Consider the following 17,007-nt stretch of genomic DNA (forward strand, 5'->3'; position numbering starts at 1 on the left):
CTAAAGTTTGTGAAACAAACATTGAGCGTTCATTGAACGCGAAACCATGCATAAACTGTCATATAAGGTGGCATGTAATCTGTACCTCTTCCTGTCGTTTGTGTATATCCTGAAACGTTATGTGAATGTGTACCTGAACCGTTTGAAGTATATCCTTCATTCCATCTATTTTTATTACCGTACCAATATTTACCCCTGCTAGCGTCTCTATCAGACCATCCATCAGGAAATCCATTATTTCCATCAGGATATTCAAACGAATTAGTATAAGTATGACTATGCCAGCCCGAGTCTTGAGTGTTTAAATTAACATAATGACTATGAGCAGGTAAATTTTCGCCAGTAATCTTTTTACTTCCACCGGTTTGTTTTGAACTATTAGCACAATAGAGGAAACGATCGGTTATTTGTTGCCATGTACCGAAACCGAATACATCAGCTGGATTTGTTGAATTCATTGATGTATATATTGAACCAATGGGGTAAATCATCTCAAGAATTGTATTTAATCCATTATGAATATTGAATTTATTATATAATATTGAAACTGGGCGAGAATTTAAAACTGGTCTTGTCATCAATATTAACGTATTATTTTTGAAAATTGCTTTTCTAACATCTTGAAATTTTGTGATTTCAGACCAAGTTCTACCATCACTACTGATATTTACTAAATCACCACATCCAAAAGCAATGAAATACCCATCAATATAAAATAAATTAGTAAATCTATAATTTCGAGTAAATTTTGGAGTGAATGAATAAACCAATTCCCAACTTGGTGTTTTCTCTGGATCCTGTGAAAAATCTTGTGATAAATAAATATGTCTGTTATAACTTACAGGATATGAATAGACCATACCACCTGAAACAAGAACACAAACATTTGAAGCATAACATAAAGCCTCAATGTCTCCATCAGCTTGAAAAATTTGTTCAAAACGACCAAATGGTATTGAATATGATCTATAAATTTTATCATTCTGTAGGATAAAATACATGCTGTTAATGTAATACCATTTACTTGTATAATCAATTTCCAAATCTGATGACATCATACTAAACATATAATAATTTATCCCATCCTCACTAATGAAAATTTGATTGACTTCATAAATTAGTACCCATTTATTATTAACACATCTAATAGGATTATTTGGATATTTAAATTTAGCATCTTGATTTAAATTACATTTGAACCATTGGATACAATCGAATGAATAACAAGGGCAAAAATCATCTCCAACCGTTATCATTCCCATAAATTTACCGTTATTATATTCAACATATAAAATTCTTGGATTAATGATTGGCTTTCGTGTATCAGGATTCCAAACAGATGGAGTAAATGATTCATAGTTTTAAAATCATTTGTTTTAAAATAATAAAGCACTCCAGCTGTATAAAATAAATACGTGGTCACTCCATCAAACATATCCATTCAAAAGAATCTATATCAAAGGTTTTATCTGATGATTTCATAAAATTTAAAAATGGTGGAGTAAAATAGACCTCTGATTGTTTTATTTCTTCATTAACAAATGATATATCAGCTTTCTCTTGCTAACTCAGTATTAATGAATGAAATAACTTTTTCCTTATCTGCTTTCTTCTCTAATCATCGTTAACATAAGTTTTATCTGCTTTAAGGTCTAAACATCCTGAAACCCATTCTGTATCAGCTTTAACTTTAAAAGTCTCCAATGTCCATTCATGATACCATTCAACCTTTTCTTTAATTTCATTATCTTTTTCATCAACATAAACCAAATTTGCCTTCTTATTTAATTCAGTATTAACGTATTCCTTATCTGCTTTCTTCATTAACTCACTATCCACATATTCCTTATCCACCTTCTTCATTATGTCATTTAGGAAACCTTCTATGAATTCCTCATTTAAATTAAATCTTCCAATCTTCAAAACTTTAGGAAATGCATTTAATGCGTAATATCTCTGTTCTTCTGGTGGAATTGATGTTATATCATCCGTTATACCTTTAATTTTTGAATTCATAAATAAAATTTCTTTTATATTTGATATCACTGCACCACCTTTGCAAACAAATTTGAAATGGTCATTTTTCAATACTATCTCCAAATCTCCATATTTCAACCTTTGCGTTTGTTCTGCCGTCTTTGAATTATATGCATATGTGGCGTATGTAATGGTCTGAAGGACCTGGGCGCTTTGCGCCTTAAGTTGCTGTTGTTTAATCATGCAATACGATTTAAAAATAAATATTTAATCCGTTATCTCATCAGCTATTTTCTCTATTTGAAATTGCCATAATATTTCATTCATAAATTCTAAATCACAATCAAATAGGTCAGTTATTCTAAATTTAATATTTGATAAATCTTTTGAATAAAGAATAAATGAATTCCCGGATAATTGAAACGGATATGATAAAGAAAATGTGTTTAAGTTGATGGATAAAATGTTTTGTATTGATGGGTATGAGTTAGGGTCTAATGTTTGATGTGAAAATCTCATTGGGGTATTAACTTTATCACATTTGATTAAAATGAAATTGGAACCAGTGTCAGAATACAAAACATCCCCAACATCTTTTTCAAAATTTAATATCCCCAACAATGAACGAAGATGAGGAGTACAAAATTTAATTTTCAGCGGAAATTTAATAAGGTTATTTATTTCATCAAGTTCAAAAAGTTTATCAGGTTTTGATTTAAAATTTTCTTCATACCATACGATAAATGATTCATTTAAATAACTTAAAATCATGTTAATATCCCATTTCGCTATCACATTATTTATATACATATCATACGTTTTTTCAAGGTCTACGACCTCGCCGCTATGCGGCTCATGGTCATCTTTAATAAATGATATATAATCTGAAGGGTCTAAAAGAATGGGATTAAATTTACCACTCACAGAAACGAGAGTAACATTATAAATTCCGCTAACTGTTAAATTTAATTCACAGTTATTATTCGAAATAATATTGATAATTGACATTTTTTATTACGATTAAAAATATGGTAAAGCGTTATTTTCCAGTGATAAATAAAACTAGAATAAGATTACCTCAAGAATTCATAAATTCAACGAATAAGAAATTCATTCATGTTATAAATTTTAGTGTTTTCAGAAAATATGAGTCAGTGTCATATTCATCAACAGGTTATATTTCACTTCATTCAAATTTAGTTCAATCAAACCCATATAATGACCATTTCATAAGATTTTCAGATGGTATTAAAAATGTAATCGATAGATTAAAATATGAACAGATTGACAATATCGAATTTTTGGAATTTTGGTTTAAATATCCCGATGGAAAAAAGATTGAAGTTAAAGATAAAGCTGATACTATAACAAAAACAATTACAATGACCGATCCGGATAGTGGGGAACAAAAAGAAATAAAACAAACGATAGAAACTGGTGAAAGGTCAATTATTATTGATTATGATTCAAAGGATTATTATTCGATAATGTTAATGCTTGAATATTAAATAGCCTTAACAAAGAATTTTTCAAGTGATATTTTATATTCATCAACTATTTTATTATAAATATCATTATATGTTAAATGAAGTTCAGTTGTTGTTCCGTTCTTTGATATCTTAATTGTGCTAATATCCTTTATAGGATTTATTTTTGCAACTGTTCCGCAGCATGAAACCTCATCATCTATGAAAAATTGAATCTTAACGTCTGAATCTTGAACATCACAAAGAATGGCGATAATGTGAATTAATGATTCATAAGGTAAAATAATTAAACCGGATTGATCAATTAAATTTATTATTGAATCATAATTATTAATTATTATATCACGGTAAATTTTCATTAATTCAGAATTAATGTCTATTTTATATGGGTTCTCGATGTTTGATGAAAGAGGTGGGGGGTATGTTGGATAAGTGGGAATTTCAACAGGTTCTTTACCAGGTTCAGATAAAATGATTGGGTCTCCATCTTCTTTATTTTGCTCCTCCTCCTTTTTCGGTAAGTCACGAGTTAATAAATTTGGTTGAGTTGCTGACCTTGTTAATTCAGGGCTAACATTAACTTTAGCATTTTGAATAATTCGTGATTTATCATCATTTACGTTATAACCAACCGTAATCTCTGCTTTTGCGTTAGTGTTCTTTTGACTAGTGAAACGTCTTCTCATTTATATTCGAATAAAAAAATATATTTAAACTTTTTTTTGCTGGAAGTTTTGAATCTATTATTCCCTGTATTTGTTCTTGAAGTTGATTTTTAGCTGGTTCATTGTAATTAATAGACCTAATATAGGGTGTCCAAAGGTGCGTTTAGCACAGCGCTCTATATGAGACTATTAAAGGAGATATATGCTGATTATAAATATATAATAAAAAATATGAATATATGTATATGATGAGTATGTTGTATTTTGGCGCCATGCCGGGATATAAAATGAATTTTGAGACAAGAGGCGGTTTCGCGGGAAATTTTGGCGGGATTTTTTTCATTTTTTTAATGAATCATAAAGAAAACATCCTCGCTCTTGCAAAAAAATGCAAAGACTGTAAAAAATCTACGAGACATTGGTAAAATGCTTCGGTATGGATGCTCCTAGCTATTCCACTGTAACGTATCATGTTAGGATGTATCACTTCATGAACAAAAAGGCGCCCATCATAAAAATTGACAAAAAATCGCCGGATCAAAGAAAAATCAAAGCAATTCTTCAAGCGCTAGATGAAGACCCAAGAGCATCACTCAGAAGGATAGAGGAGATGACAAAGATACCACGTACAACAGTCAGTTATTATCTGCACAATTATTTGAACTACAAACTAGCGTATACACGTTGGGTTCCGCACAACCTTAATTCAGTTCAAAAAAAATCTAGAGTCCAATCTTCGAAAGAGCTCCTCTCTATATTGGGTGCGTATCAATCCAAGAAGTTTCGCTTTTTAGTAACAGGGGACGAGTCTTGGTTTCAATATGCAACAGAAGCCAAAATCATGTGGATCCCGAAGGATGAAAATCCGCAAACATTCCCGAAGAAAAAAATTGACACACCAATGATGATGTTGTCGGTTTTTTGGGGCGTGAATGGCATCATCGCAATTGATATTCTTCAAAAACCTAATACGATGAATGCTCAGTATCTAATTGACAATGTTCTTACTCAAATTATCAATTCTGATGAGTTTGAGAAATCCAAACAACAAAAACAAAAGTTTGCAATTCATTTTGATAATTCAAGAGTTCACAAAAGTCATAAGGTAATGAATTACTTGTTGGAAAACAATGTCAAAGTTGTTCCAAACCCAATTTATTCACCTGATATTGCACCCTCTGACTTTTATTTATTCGGCACGCTAAAAAAGAGAGCTGAAGGACGCGAATTCGCGAGTCCAGATGATCTTGAAAATTTTGTAAGAGAGCAATTTGAGCAATTTTCTCATGATGATTTAAAGCGTGTCTTTCAAGCCTGGATCGATCGCTGCGAACGCGTGATTGAATCCAATGGTGATTATATTTAAATAAACTTTATATATATGTAACTTGTTTATTTCTATTCGCAGTATTCAGGTTTGTGCTAAACACACCTTTGGACACCCTATATTAATCTATAATGTCTTACATAACAACATCTGTAACATTATGAAGAGCGTATGAGAAATCTGAGCTGATACCTTCAGGAGTGATGCAACCTCCATTTAGTGAACGAACGTCAATATGTTGAGCTGGAATCATGAATGGATCTTCCTTACTGAATAAACGTGGTATTGCTTTAACTGATTCTTCAATTAAACCGTATCCTGGTGTAATGCATTTATCCTCTAAAACTTCCATCTTTGTGCATGAAATAATAACGTCATCAACTGTTGCGTCAGCAGATGTAGCGGCTAAGCTTGTAATTAATTTGGCAGGAAGTCCGATTTGTTGGAATTTGCGATCATATTTATAAACATGATTCATAATCTTTTCATAATTTTCATCAGTTATCTTTTCATAAACGTAATTTTGTAAATCAGCAACTCTTAACGGGTCAACCTGACAAAATACTAAAGTATCCCTGAAAACATAATATTTAAGAATGATATCACCAAATGATTTAGGATAATCATCGAACGCCTGAAATGCTAACAAATCATTTACCGGAATAATCATATCAAAAGTGACATCAACTTCTTCATTTGCTTTCTTGAAAACTTCTGAAGGGTCAATATATTTACCACATACTGAGTTATCATATTTTTGAACATTATTATATAACGAATGAACAAACTTTTTAACTTTCCTTTCTGATTTTGGTTTATATGTTGCAAATGCGAAAGATTCACGGGCGCAATCCATCTGAAGATAACCGGCATCACCTCTTTCGGTTTCTACTTCTAATTGTTTAAAGCTTTGATTTGATGATTTGTAACCGACGAATAAACGCATGCATTTAAAAGCGGCATCACATGTGAAAGCTTTATTTGAAACTAGAGTTGCTTTAACTTTGCGTTTAATATAGTTAGTATACAAGTCTTGGGTATGGTGGCACTGCGTTCCACCTTACCCAATACTTGTGAATTTGACACTTTACAAAACCGTTAACGTATATTTTACAACATGAACGCAAAAACTAACTTAACCTTAAATATTTACAAAGCCGCCAACAATTTCACCTCACTATCGTTCTCACTAACAACTTCACTAATGTTCTCATAAATTTTCCTCAATATCTTCATCATCAGTGTTAACCCTATTGTAGTCATACTTGAAGCCATAAACTTTCTCTAACTTCTTAACGTACAATTTACATAACTTACCTTCGTCATCGTATGGTTTAATGATATAACTATTTCTATCTTTATAAACAGTCAATGAAAAGTCAACTGGTCTCGGATGTATTTGAAAGAACATGTTATGCTCAGGAAGGAAGAATAAATGTTTAAATGTATGTTTGTTATATGTTTTGATTTGTATGAGTTGCTTTTGTTCTGTCATTACATCCAAATAAAATAAAAATAATTTTAAAAAATAAAATAAAAAATAAATGATCTCACCACTCTCACACGTATGAAAACATAGCACAAAAATAAATTTAGGTGAAGTGGTGAGATCTAACCCGATTTCTAACCTCATTTCTACCCTGTTGAATTCATTGCTTTATAACTCTCTTCCTTGGTTTCTTTTTAGTTGCTTTCTTCACGTCTGTCTCCAACTTGACTGTCTTTCTTCTTCGTCCGTAATGATACCAGTTACTTCCACCAGTCAATGGGTCAAATGGTCTTTCGTAAGGGTTTCCATACATTCCATAGGGACCATACGGAAGAACTACTGGTGGAGAAGAAACATCTTCTTTAGTTCCATCGACTCTATTTAAATGCATTGTTTCACCTTTCATCTGGTCATTAAAGTCTTTTACGTGTTTTGCAAACTAATCGTCCTTTCCTAAAGCATTTTCTGACTCAGTCGCAACCAAATTGGATGCTTTATTTATGAGCCCTATTTTATTTAATCTTAACTTCTTTGCAACCCAGCCTCCAATCTTTCCTTTATTTGCATCTAATGTCTTTGAAACCCTTCCTCCACTCATTTTATTTACTGCGTCATAAGCTCCAAGTGCTTTTGCTCCAAATGCTAATGCTTTTGTTCCCATTGCGCCTAAAGCTGCCCAAGCTACCATTTACCCCATATTAAAATCATCTCTCTTCAATATTATCTCATAAAAGTTCTCGTTACTGGAGAAAGTCAATGAAACATAAACATTCTCACGGGCTTCACCCTCACCGCTTTGCGGTCTATCTAACTTCTTTCTTATCTCATCTATTCGCTTCAAAATGTCTGAACAATTGCTAACATCTTCTACAACAGTTATTTCATCATGAACGACCTTTAAGAACAAGCTCATTTAATATGCAATTAAAATCATCTCAATAATGAGTCCATCCTTTCCATCTTTAGGTAGCACAACATCTTTCATTGAAGAAGGTTCGACAAGTCTTATGTTAAACTTACTGACAAAGTTTGTTATACTATAATGCTTCGGCGGCGAATACATGTAGTTTGAAAGACATAATATAGATTCTTCAGCAAATTCACTTATACTGGATTTTATAACAATGTTCTCACGAGACCAAATACCACCAATTGACAATCTTGTAAGCAATCCTGCTGAACCTTCTACTGTAAACGTCGATGGTAACATTCCACGAAGGTCATCTATTGACATCGTTGAGTCACTGTATTTAAATATTTTCTTAAAGCAATCGTCATTATCTAACCATGCAATAGCTTTGAAGTTTTCATTCGAATATACATCTGCTTCATTAAATGTAAAACCTGACTTCTTTGCAGAGATGACTTTAAAATCTATTGAGTTTGTTTCAAAATTATATGCTATGGTAACTTCTGAAGGTAATGGATGCCCTTCCACAGTCAGTTGTTCTCTCACTACCGTTTGAAGCTTTGTATTAAAAACTTTCATGTCATCTCCTGTATCTAAGTTCACATACACAGCAACAGGGAAACTATCTTGCTTCTTTGTTTCATCATTATATCTCAAAACATTAAAGTTCTTCAATAATATTGTTCTTCCTGCTGGAATACTTCGAACCTGTCTGATTTCAATAGCTTTCTCACCTCCTACATACTCTACCCAGTGTCTTGGATATTCATAAGTATACTGACTTTCTTGAATTTTGGTTGGTTTCATCATAACATGTTCATAGTATATCTTTATACTCTTGTCAGTTAGACTCGGTGCTATGTTCTGAATATTTCTGACTTGCATTTTTAATGGAGATAAAATGAAGCATTTAATACATGACGTAGATGAAGACATGAATGAAACTACAGACAAACTTAACTCTTCTCTCATTCTTCCTTTCAGCAAGGACTATGAGTTCTGTTCAAATGGTGTGTATTTCTATTGTGGAAAGATGGGTTCAGGTAAGACATTTAACCTCATTCGTCATATTCTTATAACAGAACGTTTAGGAAATGACTCATATTATGACCAAATCATTATATCAGCAACTTCAGACTCTATGGACTCAACAGCGAAAACATTTATGTCAAAAGTTCAAGCCTCTGTCGTTAAAGTTCCAGACAGTGAACTCATTGAATTTCTTCAACGTTACATTCGACGTAAGAGGAAATATTATGCCATCGTTGAATTTATACAGTCAGGAATGCAAAAGACTTCTGAGGAGATGGAAAGAATTATTAACAAACACCACTTACGTCAGTACTCAGGAGTTTACGATATGAAACGACTTACAAACTACATTCTGTCAAAACTTTCAAAATACCCCTTCAAAAAATATCCATCAAACACTTTATTAGTTTGTGACGACTTCGCCGGAAAAGGTTTAGTGTCAAAACCAGACTCACCATTAGCTAACATCATTACTAAAGTCAGACATTACCACTTAACTGTAGCAATACTTATGCAAACATGGAGGTTTTTAGCTTTAAACATAAAACGTCTCATAACTGACTTCGTTATCTTTCAAGGTTTCTCACGCTATGACATTGAACTCATTTGGAAACAGTCAGGTATAACATTACCTTTTGAAGAAATTTGGGAAGCATATAAGTCTCTCATCTCTCCTCGTTCATACCTTGAGATTCATATCATGACTAATACCATTAAAGTCAAAAATATTCCATGGGAACGACCAACATTGTTTTAAAGTTTAACCTTCAATTGACTGATGGTAAACAAATTCCATGCATCTCTGTCGCCATTTCTGTTAATATTTTTGCTGTCATTCATATCATCCACTTCCCCATCCGTTAGCTTTTGAGGATATGCGTTAGAATAGCTGTTCTTAAATGAAGGCTTTTCACCTTTGAGAGCATAAACTCTATAACTTTCTGCATACTTTATGTTTGAACCTCCTGAGCCATCATTGACATAAATTTTTATAGGCTTCCACCCTTTGTTCATGTTCCTGCTTCTTCCCTTTGCTCTTTTGTTCAGTAGTTCTACATCTTTATACACAGCTCCTGTCTCAGTGAATTCAACAATATTTTCATTCGTTAGCTTTACATTCAAACCCTTGTCGAGTATATTGTTCATTTCATACATATAAAAGGTTTTTATTCTATATGAAATGAGAAGCAAATCCATCTTAGCTGGTGCCGTTAATGTTCCAATTGAACCAACATCAAATGTTGACTCACGAACGACAAACAATATTGTCATAAAGAACTATAGTTCAGAGTGTTTGAAAGAAAAAGAACCAGAACTTAAGTCGGTGAATTTAAACACAGCTTCAAACGCTAACGCTACATCAGATGTTAAGTTAGAGTATCCACCACTGGACCAAATTCTTTCAAGAGAAGCCAACGACAACCCTTACACAAATGTTCAAACAAAGCCTTCAGATAACGTAGACCATTACCTTCTTCAGTTATACCAAACAATTTTACTCAAAGACGATAAGAAGCTTTTGACAAATCTTATAAGTAAGAACCAAATAATTCTAACAAAGGAGGACCTTGAAAATATTATATCACGAATAACAGGAAAGCAATGTGTCATTGACTATCTCGACCCTGAAATCGAATGCTGTGGTCAAACGCCACCATTCATGAAAATAGGTAACATCCGCATCATTGAAACACCAGGAACTACAGGAGTTGAGTTTAAGTATAAATATTCGAACGAATATACAAAACTTTCAACAGAATATAAACTTTGTTTGAAATATGTTTTAGTAAATTAAAGCAGTCAGGAGGGCTCTTTGAGCCCATCTTGGCGCTTTGCGCCGTCAGTCAAAAAAAATTTCAAGTTAGCAATTTGTAATATCTATCCAAAACTTCTTCAACAGTATCGAACTCATCTTCATAATGCAAACCTAATCTTATTGACTTGGTGCAGTTTTCACTAACACAATATTTTTCTGTTCTCTTGACTGACATAACTAACTCATTTGTTTCATCAAACAGCAACAACCAAAGTTCATGACCTAATACATAACATTCATACTTTATATTTTTAGCTCTGAGTTCTCTTGTAAGCTGTTGCATTTAATATTTTCTAAAAAGTCAACTTCAACAGTCATTCGCACTGGGGCCTTCAGTTCTACAGGCTCTCCTTGAAAGTCAACAAGTCTGAATTGCATGTCTTTCAAATTATGAGGACTAATGCGAACCCATTTACCTAAATAAGTTGCTATGACAGGAACGTTTGGAATGAACATTGAATTGACTGCATAACAGAAGGATTTATATTCTACTGAACCTTTACTATTAACTCCTGAAATACCTGTGACATTAGCTATTTTTGACTCAACGTACAAACAATTACCATAACATACATATGGAACAGATTTCATCTCAATCGTTTTGTCAACACTTTTCAAAGGAAATGTCATATGGTATGCTCCCAAAAGAAGTTGTACTCTATGACTCATTCTTGGTATCTTAAACTCCTTCGCATAACTGAACTTCAAAACTCCTGCAATAAGTTTAACATTCATTAAGTTTTCTTCGTTATCCTTGTTTATTGTAGTATTTATGAGAGCATTTAACACTCCAGCTAATGTTTCCATCTTATATTCTACATTATTGTGAAATCTTATTTCGTGCTTCTTTCCATCTATTTCAAGCTCCATGAAATCTGTTTCATCAGTTATAACGAATGAAGCGATAGTATTGAAGTCAACCATTCTGAATGCAAGTGGCTCATTCTGTAGACCTAAGTTTGTTTGTAGTTTTACTGTCCCGTATTCGTTTGGGTCTGTACTTTGCAAATAGAACAACATTTTATTCTCATTAAAATATGAGTATAGCTGCATATGCGTATGAAGCTGACAGAGCTAAACGTTTATATTTTGGTCAATACTCTCTCACACTTACTGACAAATATATTGTTATCAGTGATGGAAATACCGAGAAATACATAACATGGAAGGACTATGAAAAGTTTGACCCTATTTTAACTCCATGCACTATGCCATTCATTGTAAATGGTGAAGTTGTCATGAAGAACGACACAACAGTATATAAGTCTGTTCATGAAGCATTAGAATATATGTTGAATCATAACCCAAAAAGATTCGATCCAAGCACTACACCATGTGCAATGCCTTTTATTAAGGACGGTGAAATCGTAAGAGTTCCGGATTCAACGGTTTACACAGCTGTTCAAAACAGTTTACAAAACATTTTAGCGAATATCTTTAATTCAGAAACTACAGAAATGAAATTACCATATATAACAGATGCTAAAGAAATTAAATCAAAAACGACAACATTATTTACGTCACTTAATGATTTAATGACTTATATCATTAATATTCCTGCACCAACTACAGCATTTGATCCAAACTCGACGGTTTGCAGTGTACCTTTCATAAATGACAGTTCATTAATTGCTTTAAGGGATTCGACAGTAAATGAATCATTAAAGGCGTCATTAATGAAAATCATTGATTTTAACTCATTCATGAATACATATAATTCATTCATTAATGTTTCATATGCTTCTAAAGAAGGTGAGCCAAAAACTATCAATAAAGCGGTGTATGAAATAAAAGCATCAACGACGAAATTGAATTCGTTAACTTTTGACGGTGATAGTTTCGTTAATGACATAACATCAGGGAAAACAATTTTAACGAAAGAATATTTAAAATCTCATGTTAGTGAGTTCGTTGAAATTGAAAAAGAAGGTGGAATTAAGTTCGATCCACTGAATTTCATTTTCAGCTTAGCGAATGCAGGAATTAATTTTGCTGAATGGACAACTATACAGAGTGAAATAAATGCAATATGGACGTTTTTGGGGTCAAAAGCGGGCATGGGTGAGCTTGTAAATGCTGCAAGAACATTAGGTGAAACAGGAAATTTTGTAGATGGTTTTAAAAGACTTGTTTCAAATGTTTTAACAAACACAAAGAAATTATTTAGATATACCATACATAACGGTCAGATTTTCGAACAGGTAGCAACAAACCCTCCGGTTATGGCTGCGTTGATGATGGTTAGAGATATAAAACCACGTAACGACGGGAACGAAGAACATGAACAACAGGATACTGGTCGGGTTATTCGAGACATTAAAAACGTGTATCCTGAAGTTATTGATTTATTTAGAGGAGTTAATGATTCAATTTCAAAACATTCTATAACCCTCGATGAAGAGAATAAATTAACAGATTATATATTCGTCATTATTGCAGAATTAATGAAGAGAATAAATGAAAAAGGAATTGGTGATATCATTAATGTCAGCGATGTAATGATGAAAAGAAATTTTGACTCATTATTTACAAAACCGAAAACAGAATATAGTCTTTATGACGTAATTACCGAATTAATGAAAAAGATTAATGATAATAAGAGTTCTGGCGGAAGAGTTGAATTAGAAGTGAATGATGTTAATGAGAAATTAGCCGAAAAAGCAAACAAAAATGAGCTTTTAGCTCTGAGTGATAAAGTCAAGAACCACGTTCATTATATAACTTCAGACGAACAGATTATAACGGACTACCATGGATATTTAACACGAAGTGATGAAGTGAAGACGGAAGATGTTAATGAAAGAAGATATAAATACATTCGTGCTAAAGGTTATGACATAAGCTGTACTGTACAGTATGACACGGGTAAAGCACCAGAAGCATTTAGTTATAACGATGAAATTTATGCCTCTACTTTCTCTGTTAAAGGTGTATTAGTTGAACCAAGATTTACTTTGAGAGTTAAGTCAAAAATAACGTTTGAAGATGCTATTAAAAGTAAAGCTGACAAAGTTGAACTCGAAGCAATGAACAAAGTTTTGAAATCTCATAAACACAACATCTCCGATATAAATGAACTTCAAGCTACATTAAATAGTAAAGCTGACAAGAACCATACACATAAATCCTTCACTATTGTTAGAGCAGACGACATAATATTGAACTATACCCTTGGTTCAAGTGCACCATTAGAAAATCCAAGTACAAGCGTAAAAGATACACTAAACTCCTTAAATAGTAAATGTATGAACATTGAAGGTCATGCCAGAAACTTTGAAACCCATGAACTACCAGCAATGTTAGACAGTAAAGCTGACAAGAACCATACACATAAATCCTTCACTACTGTTAGAGCAGACGACATAATATTGAACTTTGACCTTGGTTCAAGTGCACCATTAGAAAATCCAAGTACAAGCGTAAAAGATACTCTTAACAATTTAGATAAGAGTTGCAGGAATATTGAAGATCATGCCAGAAACTTTGAAGCATATGAACTACCAGCAATGTTAGATAAGAAAGCTGACAAAACAGAGCTTCAAACATTAAAGACAGAAATACTTCAAACATTATATCCTATAGGTTCTATTTATACGTCAATGAACTCAATAAATCCAGCAACAGTTCTGGGTTTCGGTACGTGGGAACAGATTGTAGATAAATTCTTATACTGTGCTAGATATTCAAAGCAAACAGGAGGTTCGAAGAAAATTACTGAAGCAAACCTTCCACCGCACACTCATACAGGAACTACAAACTTTTCTGGCGACCATAGCCACTCATTAAGAGACCACCCATTATACAACTCAGAGTATGAAGCTGGCAATGACGTTTTATCTCCATCTTATAACAATGCAGCAAAAAAGACTTTTCGACCAACTGAACCAGGAGGAAATCATTCACATACTTTCACAACAAATCCAACAGGCTCGGGTGCAGATTATATGCCACCATTTGTGACTATATTCGCATGGTACCGCGTTCAATGAACGCGCTTGAGCCTAGAATAAAATCTTTAACTTTACATAAATGAGCTTGAAAGAAGTATTCGAACAACATCCATGGAGGTCATTTAAGAAGTTCAATGAAGCTGCAAAGAGTTGGGGATTTACTAACAGAGCTGAAGTGAAAAGGTTCTTTGACAAAAATGTTGTACATCAAACAAAAATAAACCCTTACGACTACTTTTTACCAATTTACTCCAACACTCCTGACGCATACCAATTTGACACTCTCATTCAAAGCAGAAAAGGAGGACATAACCATTCCTCATCTTCATTAATGTTAACACTCGCAAAGCATATGCATATCCAATGAGGAATAAAGGAACTCGTGAAGTGTTTAAGAGTTTTACAAAAGTTTGTAGCAGAACATAGCCCAAGTACTTTAACATCAGACCAAGACAGTGCATACCTCAGCAATGAAATCACAGATTTTCTCATTAAGCATAACATAACTCACTACACTACTGAAGACCATAACCATAACATACTCGGTATCATTAATCGCTTCATAAGAACGCTCAGAGATTTAAATCAAGAGCGAGACTTTACCGAAGAAACAATGAAACATTTTCTCGAAGTATATAATTCCTCAACACATTTTACAACAGGACATACACCAAATTCAATGACACAACAACAAGAAGAAAAGTATATACAAAAGAAACGAAGCCAAACACAAAATATCAGAAATTCAACACAATTTACCCTCATTCCTGGTACAAAAGTTCGTGTAGTTCTTGACGACAAACCGTTGACAAAGAAACGTTTAAGGTTAAGTAGAAACTATTATATCGTAGACTCTACGCAAGGTAATGGATATCTTATAAAAGCTGCTGACGACTCTATTGCGTTTTACCCTCGTCACAAATTAGTTGAAAAGTAGTAATGGCAAACTTGCTGAAACCATTGACGAAGCAAAGCGAGGAGTGGTTATTGAAATACTTGGCTATAACATAAACGATGACACTTATAAAGTAAGATATGAAGGAGGCGTTGAAGCTGTTATACCATCTAAGAACTTGAGAGAGTCAAAGCCAACACATCTGGGACCATTAGAGCGGGAGTACTGGAAAGACAAAAATATACCAGAAAGAATAAGAAAATTCTTCTAAACTTTTTCATTAGATGTAAATCAGACATGAACGAGAACAGTCATGATATCATTAATGGTACCATTTATTTTTGTCATAAATTTACACCAAAAATATATTTTAGGTGAAGAGGTGAGATCTCACCCGTTTTTTCACCTCTTTTTTCACCCTCACGAATTTTCATGAATTTCCTTAAGATAGAAAAAATAAAGTTAGTTTTATTTTTATTTATTTTTTTATTTTGTATGTAAAGACAGTAATGTCAGTCGAAGCAAAAACATTCACTAACAAATCTAATGGCGAAACATTCACAAAAGGCACTTATAACGGTATTGAAGTCTTACGTAGAGACAAGGATGGTTACATTAATGCAACAAATATGTGTCAGCAGTTTAGGAAAGACTTTAGAAAGTTGTTGGAAAATAAGTCCTGGGAAGAGTATTATAAGGCATTTTGTGAAGAATATAGCAACCGTCTGAATTCCGGCGGTTGCTTTTTATACAAAATTCATGCAGGAATTCCTGATGAAATCAAACAGGTTAGAGGAACGTATGTAGACCCAAGACTTATAAACTATATAGCAATGTGGACTTCTCCAAAATATTGCATAGCAGTTGGAAAAATTATGGACTCCATAGACAAGAAAGTTCATGAGAAATTAGATGAAGAAGAACTCGAAGATACAGTAGAGAATGCTAAACATTTGTTTGAAGAAGAAGTTAGAAAAACGTGTGAAAAACAATTAGAACATGAACGTGAGATATGTTATGGTTATAGAGATTCTTCATACGAACTAGACCAATGGGAACAAGAAGATTTAAAGAGAGAATTTAGAGAATATGAACTCGCTAAGATAGCATTAGAAGCTGCAGAAAAGAAGTTAAAAGTTTGGGGTCGTTTTGTACAAAAATATTGTGAGTAAATGAACCATTTATTTTTATCATAAACGACCAAAAATATATGTTTACGTTAATGTTTTTAGGTTATTCAATAATTAATTATTTTGAAGAACTGAAGGTGTCACTCGGTTAATTAACATCTCTGAAAAATGATGACAACATGACATCACATTTTGACGAAGTGCAAATCTTCACTTCGTGTCAAAATGCAAAAAAATAATGCTGAAAATGAAATATATTTTTGGTCAAAGCTTCCACGAGAGAAAAGATTCCCCATTCGCTAAGGATTCCAAAAATGAAAAAATCATTG

At 33.0% G+C, this 17,007-nt stretch overlaps 8 protein-coding genes and 2 pseudogenes across 10 annotated transcripts, besides 6 other annotated features; 5 read left to right on the forward strand and 5 right to left on the reverse strand.

Moving 5' to 3' along the window:
* Window positions 1–3,841: part of a mobile genetic element that runs on past the window's edge.
* TVAGG3_0181640 (keratin-associated protein family) lies at window positions 30–458 on the reverse strand (the record flags this gene model as incomplete). Its single annotated transcript, XM_051225639.1, has 1 exon — window positions 30–458. The coding sequence occupies one exon, from the start codon at window positions 456–458 to the stop codon at window positions 30–32; it is 429 nt and encodes a 142-aa protein (XP_051110625.1).
* On the reverse strand, window positions 1,066–2,220 carry TVAGG3_0181650 (annotated as a pseudogene). Its single transcript has one exon. A coding segment is annotated over exon 1 (1,155 nt).
* A 431-nt stretch (window positions 3,842–4,272) lies between the features above and the next one.
* Window positions 4,273–4,300: a terminal%2Cinverted (terminal inverted repeat of Mariner transposon ID:TVAGG3_0181660).
* Window positions 4,273–5,575: a mobile genetic element.
* Window positions 4,369–5,495, forward strand: TVAGG3_0181670 (annotated as a pseudogene). Its single transcript has one exon. A coding segment is annotated over exon 1 (1,127 nt).
* Window positions 5,548–5,575: a terminal%2Cinverted (terminal inverted repeat of Mariner transposon ID:TVAGG3_0181660).
* Window positions 5,576–5,592: 17 nt separating this feature from the next.
* Window positions 5,593–6,402, reverse strand: TVAGG3_0181680 (uncharacterized protein; the record flags this gene model as incomplete). Its single annotated transcript, XM_051225640.1, has 1 exon — window positions 5,593–6,402. The coding sequence occupies one exon, from the start codon at window positions 6,400–6,402 to the stop codon at window positions 5,593–5,595; it is 810 nt and encodes a 269-aa protein (XP_051110626.1).
* Window positions 6,403–6,473: 71 nt separating this feature from the next.
* Window positions 6,474–7,127: a terminal%2Cinverted (terminal inverted repeat of Maverick-1C transposon ID:TVAGG3_0181690).
* Window positions 6,474–17,007: part of a mobile genetic element that runs on past the window's edge.
* TVAGG3_0181700 (uncharacterized protein) lies at window positions 7,859–8,740 on the reverse strand (the record flags this gene model as incomplete). Its single annotated transcript, XM_051225641.1, has 1 exon — window positions 7,859–8,740. The coding sequence occupies one exon, from the start codon at window positions 8,738–8,740 to the stop codon at window positions 7,859–7,861; it is 882 nt and encodes a 293-aa protein (XP_051110627.1).
* On the forward strand, window positions 9,021–9,644 carry TVAGG3_0181710 (protein of unknown function, DUF4106 family; the record flags this gene model as incomplete). The annotated part of the gene is made up of 1 exon (XM_051225642.1): window positions 9,021–9,644. One exon carries the CDS (start codon window positions 9,021–9,023, stop codon window positions 9,642–9,644), a length of 624 nt encoding a protein of 207 aa, XP_051110628.1.
* TVAGG3_0181720 (uncharacterized protein) lies at window positions 10,164–10,682 on the forward strand (the record flags this gene model as incomplete). Its single annotated transcript, XM_051225643.1, has 1 exon — window positions 10,164–10,682. A coding segment is annotated over one exon (519 nt), but the record flags the coding sequence as incomplete, so codon positions are not given.
* Window positions 10,947–11,510, reverse strand: TVAGG3_0181730 (uncharacterized protein; the record flags this gene model as incomplete). The annotated part of the gene is made up of 1 exon (XM_051225644.1): window positions 10,947–11,510. The coding sequence occupies one exon, from the start codon at window positions 11,508–11,510 to the stop codon at window positions 10,947–10,949; it is 564 nt and encodes a 187-aa protein (XP_051110630.1).
* On the forward strand, window positions 14,733–14,843 carry TVAGG3_0181740 (uncharacterized protein; the record flags this gene model as incomplete). Its single annotated transcript, XM_051225645.1, has 1 exon — window positions 14,733–14,843. A coding segment is annotated over one exon (111 nt), but the record flags the coding sequence as incomplete, so codon positions are not given.
* Window positions 16,058–16,720, forward strand: TVAGG3_0181750 (uncharacterized protein; the record flags this gene model as incomplete). The annotated part of the gene is made up of 1 exon (XM_051225646.1): window positions 16,058–16,720. One exon carries the CDS (start codon window positions 16,058–16,060, stop codon window positions 16,718–16,720), a length of 663 nt encoding a protein of 220 aa, XP_051110632.1.

Source organism: Trichomonas vaginalis, chromosome IV (genome assembly GCF_026262505.1).
Source record: "Trichomonas vaginalis G3 chromosome IV, whole genome shotgun sequence".
NCBI lineage: Eukaryota > Parabasalia > Trichomonadida > Trichomonadidae > Trichomonas > Trichomonas vaginalis.